The sequence below is a fragment of the Fukomys damarensis genome, unplaced genomic scaffold (genome assembly GCF_012274545.1).
Source record: "Fukomys damarensis isolate Sample0158 unplaced genomic scaffold, DMR_v1.0_HiC HiC_scaffold_27, whole genome shotgun sequence".
NCBI classification, from domain to species: Eukaryota; Metazoa; Chordata; class Mammalia; order Rodentia; family Bathyergidae; genus Fukomys; species Fukomys damarensis.
Window position 1 is genome coordinate 29,797,242 of NW_022900939.1, and position 16,824 is coordinate 29,814,065.

At 45.1% G+C, this 16,824-nt stretch overlaps 1 protein-coding gene across 7 annotated transcripts in view; it reads right to left on the reverse strand.

Moving 5' to 3' along the window:
• The window catches only part of Secisbp2 (SECIS binding protein 2), a 40,227-nt gene that overhangs the window by 2,895 nt on the left and 20,508 nt on the right, over positions 1–16,824 (reverse strand). For 6 of the 7 annotated variants that reach the window (XR_777007.3, XM_033756461.1, XM_010607593.2 and 3 more), the window contains 4 exons: positions 8,647–8,813; positions 7,920–8,058; positions 5,695–5,851; positions 4,771–4,991 (listed from right to left, as the gene is read on the reverse strand). Coding sequence is in view for 6 of the 7 variants with exons in the window: in XM_033756461.1 (XP_033612352.1) it covers positions 4,771–4,991; positions 5,695–5,851; positions 7,920–8,058; positions 8,647–8,813 (684 nt within the window). In the remaining variant the exon portion in view is untranslated. The remainder of the gene's footprint in view (positions 1–4,770; positions 4,992–5,694; positions 5,852–7,919; positions 8,059–8,646; positions 8,814–16,824) is intronic. The other variant, XM_010607591.2, reaches the window with a different exon arrangement.

A 16,824-nucleotide genomic window follows, 5' to 3' on the forward strand; every position in this document is an offset into this window, starting at 1 on the left:
AGGTTTTTTTTTTTTTTTTTTTTTTTTCCTTTTGTACCAGGTACTGAACTCAGGACCTTGTGCTTGGAAGGCAGGCGGTGGAACCACTGAGCTAAATCCCCGGCTCTAAGCAGGATTTCTTAGAATGAAAAATAAGGAAAATATGAGGCTAGTATTATCAGGTTTCAAGCTTGTTATAAAGCAGTAACACTACTAATGAGATGCAGGTTCACAGGAAGAGTTCAGGAATGAATGGAAAGTGTGAAAAGTGAGCTTGTAAGGAATGACTTCCACTCAGTGGGGGGACAAGACCTTGGGGCAGAGGGGCAGGCCTCAGCACAGATCCAGCTAGACTCATTTTCTCATCTTACACTGAACTGTAGTCTACCTAAACATATAAATACATTGAAAAGCCTGGAGAAAAACAATTTTTAAAATTCTGTAATAACCTTGTACCGGGGAAGGTTGAGAAATGAAATAAAAACCTAGATGCCCCAAAAGAAGAATGAAAAATACTGCTATTTACAATATATATCAAGTTTTTAAAAAGTTTCAAAGGCAAATGAAAAACCAGAAAAATATCTGCAACTATTACCCTACAATCTACCTTATTCTTTTTTTGGTACCGGGGATCACTCAGGACCCTGCACTTGCAAGACAGGCATGGTGCCACTGAGCTAAATCCCCAGCCCAAACTACCTTATTCTTATAAAAGGTACAAATCATGTCAATATAAAAAGGTCACCTTCCCAAAAGACAAATGGGCAAAGAATATGAACAGAAAATAACAAGCTCTTAAGTGAAAAGATGCTGACAGTCTCACCTAAGAAAAATGTAAATCAACTCCCCAAGAGGGTGGTGCAATTCTGTGGGTGGAAGCTGCAGGCCACCATGGGAGCCAGTGGGGCATGGACTTCAGTCACTGATACCCATCCCGCCAAGGCCAGGGACGGAAGATACATGCTTCTCCCAAAACAACTGTAAGAAAGACAAGTGTCTGCTACAGTTATTTACAACCGGCAAAATATCTCTGGGAATCTAACTGCACACTGTTCATCTCTTTCGAGAGACTTGTTAAAGGCGTGTCCTGCCCTACTCCATGGGATCTGGACAGTGTGTGAGTGTGAGTGTGTGTGTGTGTGTGTGTGTGTGTGTCACTGACTACACCAAAGATTAACTCTGTGTGTGTGTGTGTGTGTGTGTCACTGACTACACCAAAGATTACTCTGAAGCCCACAGTCCTTAATTCTGTACACCCTGCCTCTGTGTGTGTGTCACTGACTACGCCGAAGATTAACTCTGAAGCCTACAGTCCTTAATTCTGCACACCCTGCCTACAAAAGACATGGCCAGTGATGAGGAAGCCCTCTCAGTGGACGTGAATTTGGAAGAAACACTCCAGTTCTGCACATGCTGGCAAAGGGCAGACTGGGCAGAGGTAAGGGGTAAAACACTGCAATCAGACCTTTTCAGCGGAGAAACAGGTTAAGTCCCATTAATGTCTGATGTGTGTCTCCCACCGGAGAGTCTCCCTCTGCCAGTGTCTGCCTGGGCTCCAATGCAGTGTGAAGAACCCCAACAGTGCAGGCCCATCTGTATCCTCTGAAGGGCTGAGAGTTCTAGGATGGGCTCTGAGTGCAGCTGCAGTGCTGATAACTGGCTCGCAGTGCCTCTACTATGTGCAGGTGATATGGTTATGCAACTACCAGCTCCTCCCTTCTGCAATGGAGAGCTCTGACATCTGCCCAGCAGAGGGTGCGTGAATGTCTGGTCTCCCTGGCTCTGCCCCTTGTATCTTCTCCCTTTGCTGCTATTGCTCTACAGCTTTCCACCAAGGTAAATGACAGTGGTGAACATGGCTACCTGCTAGGGTGCGTAGGTCTTCTTGGTTCACTGAGACAGAGGGACATAGGGACCCCAACACAAGCAGCAAAGTCAAAGCTGCTTTGCTCAAACCACCTCAAAGCAATGGTTTTTGAGAGCAGAAAGCATACTCAATCCAAGGCTGACTGGTTAGGGTGTCATAGGGAGCTCAGATAAGCAAGAAAAATGCTCAGCCCTGATAAACAATCTTACAAGTTTAAATTTGGAACTACTAAGTAAAATGCCATTCTGGGCAAATGCAGTTCACCTTAATATGGTTCAAGACCATATCATTAACTATGTGTAAAATGACAAACTGTTGGCTATTTTAGCCAACTAACAATTGCTTGTAAGGTACATAATCAAATCCCTTATGCCTCAAAGCAGAAAAAGTAGAACTGATGACTGAACAATTATACTTCAAGTGCATAACAAATCCTCAAGATGCCAATCAAGTAGAACACCAGCCTTCACCAGAGAAGGGCAAGCTATGTCCAGGAGGGCAGTGGACTATGAACCAAGGATGGCACATCCAGCTTTTTATTGTTTAGACATGAATCCCTGGAAGAAGATGAGAGTTCTAGAAGCAGAAATGTGCATGGACAACTGAGCTAGATTAATGACCTAAGCCACAGTGGAGAAAGGCTAGGCCAGCCAGACCTGGACCTTGGGTGCCCCAAGCTCAGGCAAAGGCAGCACAGGAGAGCTGGGCAGGACCAGCTGACAGAAGTGAGGAGGCGTCCAGCTCCCCAGCCACAGCCCTCAGGTGAGACAGGTGGGGCCAGATGCCCGGGTCCCACACCCCACACCTCTGATGGTGGGAGTGAGGACAGGCTCACATGGTAGAGGTCAAGAGCCTAGCCTGCCTTCCTAGGGCATGTGACCACCTCCGAGGGGGAGACAGCCATCCTCAGGGCATTTCCATCAAGGCAGCAGCCAACCACCCTACCCCGTGGTGAGCTTTTTCAGGTGACTTCTACTGGGCAGCATCACTGGGAACTGGCTGAAGTGCGGACTCCTGGGCCCACCAGACCTGCCCAGGCATAACTTCTACAGTCTCTGCTTCACCAGCCTTCTGCGTGATTCTGATGATGATCAGGTCTAAGCACCACCACCCTACAATGCCACTTACAGCCTTGGGACATCAACCACACACTGGGACTTGCAGATGACCTAGGGCCACAGAGGAGACATGCTCCAGCAAACAAGGACACAGACCAAAGATCCCAAGACTCCAACAGAACAAAGCGGAAGCAAACAACCTGCGGGTGACCACCTGCACAAAAGGCAGGAGGAGCTAGAACATGTAACCCCCATCCAAATGTCTGAAAGCTCTGAGGCAGCTGGCTAAGGCTATAAATTTGGTTAATGTTAAGTGTATACAAAATTAACTACTAAGCATTCTGGGAGGCTGAGACAAGAGGATTACACGTTCAAGCCCGGCCTGAGCAACACAGCAAGACCTCTTCTCAAAAATTAAATATAAAAATTATAAAAAATATAAAAAATGGGGCTAGGTACGTATCTCAATGCAAAGGCTTTAGGTTCAGCTCCCAATATTGAGGTGTGGCGTACCACAAAAGAATCCCAGCATTTGGATGCCTGGGGATGAGTAAAACCACTTTTTCTGTTGGAAAGCAGTGAAGTGAAGATGATCAAGCAGTAGCTCACAAGAAATATAATATACTTGAGGCTATGGAAGGAAACACCGCTAAACTAGCTAATGTGCTAACTGGTGAAGGAGGTGTGTGGGAAAGACAGAAACGCACAGCTTCCTTCTCCCTAAACAAACCCTGTGTAACTATGTGACCCTTTCAGCTATACAGATTCACAACGTTAAGAAAAACAAAACAAAACAAATTGCTTGTTCTCTCCAGTGACCTGGAAAGGCTTCTGGGTACTGCCACACACATAGCCAGAGGCACAGGTAACTGAAATCCTGTCCTGTTCAGGCCAGCAGTAACACTGTACCTGCACTAAGCAAGCACAAGGACAAGCCAGGCACAAGGAGGTCCACTGCTGCTACTGGGCCACGGGAGGCCAGAAAACCTCCTGGTGTCAGACACGAAGTGCAAACTGTAAAGATAACCACTTGGGCTCAGCCCCAGGACTGTGACTTGTTCCCTCAAAGTGAAGCTCTGACTGAGCTGACATTCACACAGCACAGAAAGCAACAGGGCCAAGGAAGGGCTGATGTGTTCACAGATACTCCCTCCTCTGCTCAGTGCTGACGAGCCAAAGCAGGGATATGTGTGAACACAGCTACTCTGTTCCTGACCACCACTTCCATCATGCAGTGCTGTGGTGGAACCCAAAGCCCAGCATATGGTAGACAAGGGGTCACCAGTGAGCCACACCCCAGCTTGGCGCCATAGGCAAGGGGGGACATAATGCAGATGGCCAAGTCCTCCAAGAGCCAAGACAGCTTAAACACAAGGTAGACAGGAGCCTCACAAACGAGGGTTCACTGTCACCTTATGTCACATCCACCAACCGACAAAAAGCACCTTCTAGCCTGGGTAAAATGGTAAAGTACTCAGAAAAGCCACACTGGTATTGAGTTATTTACACACTAAACAGCCCCAGGTAGTCTGTTATCAGGATGGTTTAACTGTTGGCATGTCATCTCCTTGGCAGGAGTGGCCAGTGACCCTCCCTAGCTCCTGAGTGGAACCTGCACATCAGTGGCATATCCTTCCTTCCTTGCTGGCCAGGTGGGAACCCTGTACAGGATGCACTGCTGGCCTGATTCAGAGCGAGGCACCCAGTGAGCAATGCATCTGGGAAACAGTCACTCAGGTTATGACACAAAGCTGAAAACAAGCTGCTGAAGCCCGTGGGGGTGTGGACTGGGTCCCTGATTGTGAGGGTGGCACACTGTGCGCTGCCACAGGGGCCCATGTGCCACAGGACAACATGGTGTATTACCTTTCGACTGTATCTTCTCACAGTTGGGAGAAATGATGACACATTTCAGCTTCTTGAGCTTGAGATGTTTGAGAACTTCCCTTAGCCCCAGCACAAGCCGGCGTTTGGTCTTAGCTTTGACTGGATCCTTTTGGTACATACGGTCTTGAAAACGGACCAGTTCCTTGAGTAGGTCCGTGACACAGGCATCCACTTCTTTACTGAGCATCTGGCTGCAGTAACTGAAGGGAACACATCAGACACCAAGAACTTGGCCCCTGGCCCTGTGACCGTCCACCCCAGGAAGAAGAGACACAAACAGCATCAGACAGAAGTCACAGGGACAGTAGTAACACTCATCAAATCCTGGAATTCCTGAATGATTCTAGGAAAGGTAAAGACTGAGGCATTGTCCCTGGCTCTGAATCATAACAGGACAAACACCTCTGGGTCCTGCTATCTATCCACTGCGGCATGCACAGGTCACTGCCTTAGCCACTCCCCAGTGCATCTTCCCGTTCTGAATACAAACCCCTGCATGAACTACCCAGGAAGAGAAGTGGGAAGGGGAGAAAGAGCAGGCAAACAGGGTCAAAGAAATCTTGCCCTTAAGCACTTTGTACAGAAAATGAAATCATGAAAGGGACCTAAATGACATCACTGCCACCTCACCACCCATCCACCCTCAAATCCTGAATCAAGGGCATCTCTTCTATCATCACTGACAGGAAAGAAACCACAAAAGACAGACAAACACAAAGACCAGGCCACCCCTCAACACCCTTAACTGGGTACCTGACTACTTTTAACCTGGAGGACTAAAGTGCAGAATGGTCTACCTACCTGGATTTATGGTGCTATGCACAAAAGGGGAGAGAAACCAGTACCAAACCCAACCTAAGTGCCCTGCCTCTCCCAGGCCCCAGCAGGCAAGTGCTCACTCACTCCCGGAATCTGCGGCTGTGAATCTTGGGTAAACTATCGTGGTCCAATGCAGGCTGGCAGGCCTCAGCATCCTTCTGGAGCTCTGCATCAAGTGGCTCTTCTGATTGGGCTTCAACCTCAGGAGTGGAGGAGGCCAATTCTTCTGCTCCCCCTGAAACTTCAGGGATGAAAAAGTCACTGTACTTGTCTGCAGGGGCTCGTGGTACAGTGAAGACTGACACCTAGTGATGGCCCATGTCCATCCCACTGATGTGACCAGTGCCGTTCTCCCAACAGTGCTGCAGAGCAGCAGAGTGGGCAGCTAACATAGCCTCTGGAAGCAGAAAAGCTGACAGGTCTTCCAGGTCATGGGCCTCCCCCTTCCCCTCCGTCTATTTATTCATTCATTTTTACACAGGAAAATTACCATTCTGACCACCTTCAAGGGTATAGTTCACTGGTCATATTTATCTTGTAATTCTGGAACTTGATCTGAAAAAGTCCTAGTTTTTTTGTCTTTTTTTTTTTTTGGTACCGGGGATGGAACTCAGGTCCTTGTGCTTGCAAAGCAGGCAGTGGAACCACTGAGCTAAATCCCCGGCCCAACGTCCCAGTTTTAAAGTTTTAAAAACCAGGGCTAAATGGATGCATATTGAGGCCATACTCTTAAGTAAAATAAACAGGACACACATGTGTAAATACTGAATAGTTTCTCTAGTGTGAAAAACTAAAAGTGTAAATAAGATCCAAACTGTATAAATGATGTGAAATAGGAAGAAAAGGGCTAAAGGTGTAGGGGAAGTTCCCACTTCCCAGGGTAGGGGAAAGGAAATAAGGGAAAATAAAAAATATGAGAAAAGGAAAAACTGGAAACAAAGTCTTTATAAATAGGGAAGGGTAGAGGGGGTGAAGCGAGGGCAGGGGAATGGGGAGAAAAATGAGAATCAAGATCTGTTATGTAAATGTACAAGATCCCAATGATGAATGTAACTGTACTGTATACCTAAAACGTACCAACAAACACAATGAAAAAAACCAAAACAACAACATCAACAACAATAACAAAAAAACCCAGGGCTACAGTTCCAAGCTTTTATACTTAAATGGTTGAAGATACTCTTTTTTTAAACAATCCTCATGAACTGAACTCTAACATTTGAACTCCCACTTGGGGTGGGGAGTGCAGCTCAGTGGTAGGACACTTGTCTGGCATGCCTGTGGTCCTAGGGTTTATCCCCAGCAAGGAGAAGAAAAAACAAGAAATAAAAAAACTTATGAGTGCCTCAAACAATAGAGGTATGTTTAACATATGGTGTGGTTCAGTAACAGCTTGCCATCCCCAAATGGCTGCTTCCCTAGACCGTGAGAGAAAGAAACTCAAGAACACAGCCACACCTGCTGGAGTGAAGCTCAAAAAAGACAATACCCAGGGCAGGAAGGACAGGAGCACCAAAGTCTCAACCTCTCCCCAGGCTGGGGTAGAACAGGGAGGACACCAGGGAACCTGTGCAAGACCTACTAATGCAATACTGCTACCACGGAAAATGCCAGATGAATGCGCTTGTGTCCTTCTAACAGCCTGAGCTAGAAACTGCCTTCATGCCCACCCCAGCCCTGGCCTATCCATCCACCTGAGTACTACACAGCAATGACAGTCAGATAGGAGGCCAGCTGTGTGGCATGGCACAGGAGAAGGGTTTGGATTATTTTGCTTCCCCATCCAGGTGCTGGATTCCTTTGCAGTAAGTCCATAAGCTCTGCCTTGTGCCCTGGAGACTTTTATGAAGCCCAAAACAGACACATTAGGGGGTTGGGGACTTAGCTTAGTGGCACAGTGCCTGCCTAGGAAGCTGAAGGTCCTGAGTTCAAGCCCCACTACCAAAAAAAAAAAAAAAGACGTATTAGTTTCTATGACATGTTTCCTATACCTCCTGGCAAGCTGTTGTTACTAGTGTTCACAAATACAGCCACTTCCAGTCATAGGCGCTTCCTGTGCCACATGGATGGATCACACTCAGAGGCTCATCTCCTTTGACCCCTGAAGACCCAGAACCAGGTTTGGACACCACACTCCATCCCTGGACTCCTCTCACCCCACAGCTGGAGTATGAATACTGCAACCCATGCTCAGCACTGACCAGCATGTGACCAGAAGCTGGCCACACTTCTCCCCGACAGTGTGCTGTGTTCATGGCAGCTCCCACCTCAGGGACCCTTTAGATGAAAACACAGAAACCCCGAGGTACCTGTGGGGCCAGCCTGGTTGCCGGCCTGCTCCTCAGCACCGCTCTCTGCATCCTGTGCCTCATCACTGGCCATAGCTGGGCTCAGAGTATTCTCTCGGAGTCTCTGCTGCTTTCTCTCTTCCCGTTCTTTCAAAATAATCTTCCAAATTAAAAAAATGATTAAAATGCCTAAGTACCAGTACCTAAAAGATAAATTCCTCAACAAAATCAGCTGCGTGATTTCAGTTTGTTGAACATGCCTGGTTGTGCCTCAGGAGTAGGACAGTGCGGGGACAACAGAGAACTGGCAAATTGGTATGGTACAAAGCAGGCAGAGAACCCTGGGCTCTGAAGCCAATTCTGTGGCCCCATAGTCATGGCCTCTTGAGTGGAGACCAAGGACACACAAGGCTATGAGATCCAAGTAAGTGTACGCAGACTACCAGCCGTGGGGCAAAGGCACAAAGTATGAGGGAAATGTAACTCTCCCCTTTCCAGTCTTTGGTCCTGTCACCACAAAGTGGAAAAAAACACATTTCCCTTGCAGATGGCTGAAATAATCCCTGCTTCCCATACTCTGTCTCCTTGGGAGAGTGAGGGATTGTTTGCTAGAGACAAACACACAACTGGATGTGACATGTTCGATATAAACCTGAAAATCTGGGAATCTAAGAGCTGGGAGATGTCAGCATGGGTATGTGCAATGATCTGCTTTTCAGTGCCTCATCTGTGGAAATGCTTTACACACCTTCTTCAGTGAGGTGGGCTTCTTGGCCTTGGGGACCTCCCTCTGCTTCCCCTTCTTTATCAGCGGGGCGCTGGAGTCCAAGGGGTTGTGTGGAGTCTTCACCTGACTGAAGCGGTGGCCCCTCTCCCCGGAGCTGGCTTCTTTGGAAAGGACGGGCACTGCTCCAACTGCAACAGTGTGGAACACATGTGTCACAGGTCACTTACCAAGGGCCCTGAGCAGCTCTCAGGCCTCAACTACCTAAGAGGTCTGCAGGAGTCGCCAGTGCTGCCTGAGCCTGACCTGACAACCTTTTCATCTTCCTCAAACAGCTCTTATCTCTGGCAGTGATTCTAAATGAAATTTACTATCTTTTTTAGAAAACCCTAAAAACATACCAATTAATCTGGGAAAGCCAACATTCTAACTTTAAAATCAAATCTTCAGTTTCTCTCTGAGGTCAAACGGTGTGCAGATCACAGCTTTTACCCACGATATTCTAGGTGGTTTGTAACTGCCTTTCATGCTGGGCCTCAGTCCCTTTCTACCACACTGTCAGGCAGCATGGCCATGATAGAAGCTGGCTACTGGTTTCTGTATGCTTACCTTTTATCTAGCTATTTTATCAGGCTCTTACAAACTTATCTATTCCTTGCTGGTTCTCCCGAGTTTGCCAGATGATATAAGCAGGTTTTCTCAAATCTCATCATAGGCACTCGTGATCAACACTTCCAACCTTGGTTAACTGTTTCGAGGACACAGTAATTCCTCCTGTGTACTTCCCCCCACTTTTTAATTCGGAAAACTTCCAAACACATAACCAAAGGAAAGAGAATGGCAAATAACAAATCCTCACCATCATTCACTTCAACAGCCATTGGTATTTTCCAATTTTACCCACCTCCAGTTTTGAAATTTAGAAATAATAATGCTAATATGTGTTTTGCCACTCAGGTATGCCCTTTAAGACTTACCTGTGCAACTCCCTGCTTCAGGGCAAAGTTTTTTTACAGTATTAGGCAGTGAACATAGGGCCTTCCCACTGAGCCCTCACCTCGCCCCTTTATATTGTGAGACAGGTTCTAGGTTGCCTCAGCCTCCCAGAGTGATGAGATGACAGAGGTTTTACTTGCCCAAACTGTCCAAGATGATCCTACCTGCCTCCCAGGCTACTTCCCACCACAGCCAGAGCACACCTGCCTGCATCTACAAAGCCTTATTCCCACACGGTGCCTGACACATACAGGTGGCGGCTTGGCCCCTGGTCACATCTGCTCACTCGCCTGGTACCCTAGCGGCACCATCCAGTGTAGCCCTCACCGGAACTCTAGCCAGCCTGACTCCAGGCCTGCAGCACTACAGCCCCATGGCCTGCTGCTAGGAAACACTATACTGAGTACCGAGAGAAGGCAGTGAGGAGGGGTGAGCATCCCCTCCTTCAAAGTGCCCACAAAGTTGGGAAAAACTGCCAAAAACAATCACATCTGCCCTGGAGCACTGTTTGCTCCTGAGATTGCCAGCCCTCAGGGGTAAGCAGCAAGAGTCTGGTGGTCTTTATTAGGTGTCTCTAGTCTCTCTGTGATGTGCGGTCTCCTTCACAAGCTGGCAAGGCCCTAAAAACCATCAGTATCAGTGTTATTGTCAAAAAAGGGCTTGCTGGATTGAGAGCGCTGTTTTAGAGTGGAGCTCAGCACACAAGGGAGTGTGAGACAGCACGGCCTGAGGTCAATGGATGGGCAGACCAGCCACAGACTTTCAGGAATTCTAAGAGAAGACTCTGCTCTAGGGACAAGCTCTCCACATGCCTAGGCAGGCTGAGTGTGTGTGCATGGTGCACAGGCAAGAGCACATCCAAGCCACCAACATACTGGGTCAACAACAGAGCCCATAAGCAGGCCAGGAAAAATGAGAGCCAGCAGGCTTGAACCTGGCCTGAGGGTAGAATATATGCCATCCACACACCTAGCTAAACAAAGTGGAGGCTTGAGCACAACCTGCGAGCCCTCTCTGCTGTGCAGACACAGGAATGAAATCCCTGGAAATAAGGCAAAGCAATAAAACAAGAAAAAGTGAGCAGAGATCTATCAGGATAGACAGACTTCAGATTTAGGCCAGGACAGTCATAAAAAACAACACCATCACCACTCTTACTACGCTGGAATAAATCAGAATCCAGAGTTGCTACAACATACTAACCAAAATATTCAGTATTCAACACAAAATTGAAAGATATTCAAAGAATTTGTGACCCACACTCAGAAAAAAGGACTTAACAGAAGACCTGACGTAGGCTTGGGAACAGAATAAGCCCCCTAGCCTGCGAGTTGTGTTCTAGTTGACCTTGTCTGGACACAATAAAAGGCACTAACAATAGATGGAACCGGAATTCCACTTTGCTAATTTTTATTTTTCCTCACAAAGATGCTTCCTCTAGGTACCTCGAAAGGGAAGACAATGTGCAGGTCAGGACTTGGACACTCCTGGAATCTCGAGCCAAAAAGTCACCTCAATTCTCTCACCACTTCAGGGTATTAAAAATCTGCTGAGTGGGGGTTCCCAGCCTTTGCTAATTGCCTATCACAAGTGCAATTCCATGTAAAAGGTCCAACTCGCACCTAAGTCAGCCACCTTGTACCCTCATCCTCTTTTCTTTTCAGCTTGCCCTGGAGGTCAGAAGCCTGGCCAACAGTTTCCACCTAGAATACTTGGGCAGGGCCAGGCATGGTGGCACACGCCTGTAATCCCAGCAATAGGGAGGCTGAGGCAGGAGGATTGCTGTGAGTTCGAGACCAGCCTGGGCTACACACTGAGTTCCAGGTCAGTCTCAACTACACAGTAAGACCCTGTCTCGAAAACAAAACACCAAATGGGGTACTTGGGAAGTGCCTGTAATTTCTCCATCTTATAGTGCTTCAGGCTTTACTAACTCATGGACACATCTGCTAGACAGAGGACACTGCCACTGGCCTGACCTACTCCAGGCCCAGGCCCTGAAAGCTGACCAACAGGGTAAGGGCTGTTTGGGAAGCATGTGTGTCAGTCATTAGCGATGATTTTACAATGTCGGCAGACAGGAACACCACAGAAAAAGCAGAAATTACAAACAGACTCTGGACAAAACAGAATCAGAATATAAACTCAATCTTGTCTTTAGCCACCTTTTTGGTTCCACATCTAATTATGATAAAATCCTAGTGCCAAAGATGACCATGAATATCATGGACTCTGCGACTTATGATGCAACATTCCCAAGATAGGGCTTGTGTCACTAATGTCACAATCCCTCAATTTTCAAGCACTCAACATCAAATACTCTATGAAGTAGTGAATATCATGCAATGAGACCCTTCCCTGAGGCTTCCCGGGAAGCTACATTATTTTTTTTAAATTGAGTTTATTGGTACATTTTAGGTATATAGTACAGTTACATTCATCATTGGGATCCTGTACCTTCACATGACAGGTCTTGGTTCTCATTTTTTCCCCTTGTCCCTGCCCTCCCTTAACCCCCTCCTCTCCTCCACTTTTACAAACACTTTATTTCCATTTTTTCATTTTCTCATACTTTTTTCTTTTCCCTTATTACCTTTCCCCTACCCTTCCCACTTTCCCTACACCTTTAGCCCTTTTCTTCCTAGCTACATTATTTAGTAATAGTTTGGAAGAATTCTTTGCAAACTTGCTAAAGGTGATAGAGGTTACTCAATTGCTTGTTCTGAAGTATGTCCAGGCTAAGGTACTGTGTGCTGTGACCATGGAAGGAAGCCAAAAGCTAACTGTTGTGCTGAGAAAAAAACTACCTTTGCCAATAAGTTACCCACAGGTAATTATGTCACCAAACACTTGGATTAGTCAAAAACACCCATGCACAGTAATAGCACTGCAGGCCTTTACCAGACTTGAGAACAGCTGAGAGGGGCAACTTTTGGGGAAGACTGCCAACTGTGAAGCCTGGTATGAATAGAATTACCAAAATTGTGAAGCATTCAAGGACATTTAAATACAAATTAGATTCTACAATCTAGATTGTTATATAACAGGAAATATATTTGGTCTTCACCCCCATTTCCTGTCACAGAGCTCCTAAAATTCTTGGAATCACCAAAGTGGTATTTTACTTTGAGATGACTGGTGGCTAGGGATTCCTAGTTAGCCCAAGGATGGGAGCTGGCTGATCGAAGGCTGGCACCCAGTGACAGCAGGTGGCACTTTCAGCCCTAAAATGACCTCTGGGAAGGGGAGAAGGGCTATAGGCTGAGCAACTTAGTCTGTGCCTAGATAATAACCCCCCCCCAAAACACCCTCACAACAGTGTTAGGAGAGCATTCAGGTTGGTGGTAACATGGAGGTACTGGAGAGGTACCTACCTGGAGGGCAGCTCCATACCACTCTCCCATACCTTGCCTGTCACACTTTCCCCATCAGGCTGTTCCTGAGTTATATCCATTATAAGAAACCAGTATTCTGGTAAGCAAACTGTTTTCCAGAGTTCTGCAAACTATTCTCACAAACTATGGAACCTGAAGGGGTGGTTCTAAGAACTCCCAATTTTAGCCAGATGGTCACAAGCGATTTGTGACTGCCCCGAGAGGAGGGATGGGGGCAGAATCCACCTTGTGAGACTAAACCCTCAAACTGTAGATTCTGTGTTAACTTGGTCCAGTCAATGGCAACATGGGCAAAACTTTGGGGTGGCCAGTGGACATTTGCTGAAGAAACAAAACCAACTGCTGTGGAGGAAAACCCACATCTAGTGTTACAAATTAAATTTCTATGGATGTACAGAAAAAGTTTCTTTCCTTTAATAAGAAATAAATAATTGTTAATATGGGTTGAGAATCTCTTATCCAAACTGCCTAGAATAAGAAATCTTTCAGATTTTAGTTTTTCAAATTTTGGAATATTTCCAGATTTTACCCTGTAGTGTTAAATGGGATGATGGCAGGGTAGTTTACTAAAAACAAGACAAAAAAAACCCAAAACTGTGAGAGATACATATCGAAGTATGTACAGGTAAAATGACATGGAGGTAGGTAACAACTTGCTTTAAAATACTTACAAAGAAAAGATTGGCAAAATCCTCAATGTTGGAGCTGGATAACGGGCACACTTTGGTAAAAAGGTTCATCATATTCCCCGTATTTTTACCTTTTTAATTTCCATCATGAAAAAATGAAAAGCAAAGATAAAACAATACTTTCAGTTCTTATTAAAATACTTGCTGCCTAGCCCTCAGGCATGGTGACACACGCCTATAATCCCAACTACTCTAGAGGATGACGCAGGAAGAATGAATATTAGAGGCCAGCCTGGGCAATTTTGCGAGATCCTGTTTCAAACATAAAAGGTCTGCAGAGGGGCCAGGGATTTAGCTCAGTGGTTCCACTGCCTGCCTTGCAAGCGCAAGGATTTGAGTTCAATCCCTAGTACCCCCCACTCCCAAAAAAAAGGCTGCAGAGACATTGCTCAGCAAGGCTCTGGATTAAATCTCCAGCACCACAAAGAAACAAAAATGCTATTTATTCCCAAATAGCTCTAAGAAGTAGGTCTCAGATGGGCCTGAAACATATAGCACCCAGATGGTCCTGGGAACACAGGGTGGAAAAAAGCTTGCTTTTCAGGAATATGCTGTCTACTGGTGCCTCAGCTGCTGCAGTCAGCCAATCTCACTGCATCCACCCACATTTTATGGTTGTACTCTAGCCCTTTATAAAAGGCCATTATAAAGCAGTCATATAAATCTTACTTCTGCCATTAGCCCTAAGAAAGCTACTTAGGAAACTGTGAAGTACCTTATTCAGTATCTTCTATAAAATGATCCATGAAAAGATTTAAATTTTCTACTTCAAAATATTGTAGATCTGTTAGGCATAGTGGTACACACACATAATCTCACCACTTTGGAAAGATAAGGTAGGAGGATCACAAGCTCAAGTCCCACCTGGGCAACTCAGAGAGACTATCTCAACATTACAAACAAAAAAAATCCCAGATCTAACCCCACCAAAAAGATTCCATTAGAAATCCCAATAACAAATTAAGGTATTGTATACAAAGCCACCAGAACATTTAAACATTACATTACTGGTGAGAGTATAAAATAGTACAAGCAGTTTGGAAAAAATCTGGCAATTTTATAAACAAAATAAATATCTACCACATGATCCAGTAATTCCATTCTCTAAACAACTGAAAACAAATACTCAAATACATACTTGAACATATTCACAGCAGTATTAAAACAGCAAAAAGGTGGAAACAGCCTAAATACTCATCAGAAATGAAGAGATAAACAAGTTGTGGTCTATAAATAACTATCCAGCCATATGCATCAATGAACCACTAACACATGCTGCAGCACAGATGAATGTCAAAGACATTGTGCCAAGGACAGACAAACTTTATTTACATGAAATGTCAAACAGGGCACCTTCATGGATGCAGATTTTCTTCTGGATAAAAATGTTCTGGAACTAGACAGGTATTGGTCAAACAACACAGTGAATATACTAAACACCACAAAATTGTACACTTTAAGGGTTAATTTTAAATTGAATGAATTTCTCTTCAAGAAAAATAATAGGAAGCACTGACAGACATACACAACATGAATCAATCTCAAAATACTGTGCTGAATGAAGCATTATATAAAAGAGCACATAACTGTGAGATTCCATTCATAGAAAATCCTAGAATCAGCAAAACTAATGTATGGCAGAAAAATACCTGCCTGTAGGAGTAGCACAAGACAGGTCAGGAAGGACTGGTAGAAACTTCCAATGCTGCTATGGGTATTCTATGTGCTAGGAGTTCAGTTTACACATAATTACGGACTTGCTAATACTTTTCAGTGTAAAGATCGTGCATTTCAGGGTTGGGGGTACAGATTGGTAGTAGAATGCAGGCTTAGCATGTACACTGCGCTGGGTTTGGTCCTCAGCACCCCTGCCCATCCAAAAAGACCTGCACATCTTATTAGAGGTATATTTTACCTTCAACTCCCCATCACTAAGTTTCCAGTTGATGATGTGAACAGTGTAATGCTCAGAGATAAAACTATCATGAGGTCTACAACTTACTTTAAAATCCATCAAAACGGAGAGATCAGTGTCAATAAATTTTCTTAAAAGGGACAAATGCTTAATATTTCTAGGCTTAGGAGCAAATCCCTGTAAGTAGTACTCACTTCCCCCATTATAGTGCAAAAGCAGCTATAGACAATCCTTAAACAAATGGGGTGGCTATGTGCTAATATCACTTTTATTTAAAAACCCAGGGACCTGGTGGCCAGGGTTTGCTGTCCCTGGCATAGTCATACGATAGAGCGCAAATAGTTAAACACTGTGCCATGGTGTATTTTCCTTACTATCATGACCTCAAAGACAAATCTCTACCCAAGCAAATATGATGCATAGAAGGCCCTTTTACCAATTTCCTTGGGTGCTTCTTTTTTCATTCTACAAGATGCAGTGTTCTAAAAAACAAATTGCTTCAAAAGGAAAAAAAAAAAATAACAGTACTTCAAGGAGTGGCAACTTCACCTGCTTCTTCTCACAACTTATTGTCAGCTCTTCCTCTCTTGGATCTCAGAGATGTGTCAGAAAGAAGAGTGGAATCAGCACTGACTGGACCCTGAGGCTGCAGCTTCTCAATCCATGCAGCAGACTTTGGAAACACAGGGTACTTACACAAATAAGGAGATAACGGTGGTGCAGTATCATGAAGGGAGAAATTCCTCACCCTGTATTAAGATCTGTTTCTTTCAATCATCATATTTATATAAATTAGCAAAATATACTGACATAAAATTTATTATCTAACTTTAAGTGCACAGTTCGGCAGCATGTGTTACATTCACAACACTGTACAACTATCACCACTATTCCATTTTTCATGCTTTAAATGAAACTTTGTTCCCTCAATCAATAACTCATCAACTTCTCTTCCCTCAGCCCTGGGTAACTCTTACCGAATTTGTTTCTATGATTTTGCCTCCTCTAGCTGTTTCAGTTGAGCAGAATCATATAGTTATCTGTCTCCCAATATCTGGCATTTTTAACTCAGCATATTTTCAAGTTTCACTCTTGCTGCAGCATGTATAAAAACTCATTCCTGCTGGTGACCAACAGTTGGGCAAGTTGGACTGTTTCCACCTTCTGGCTCGTGTGAATAATGCTGTAATGAATGCTGCATACAAGT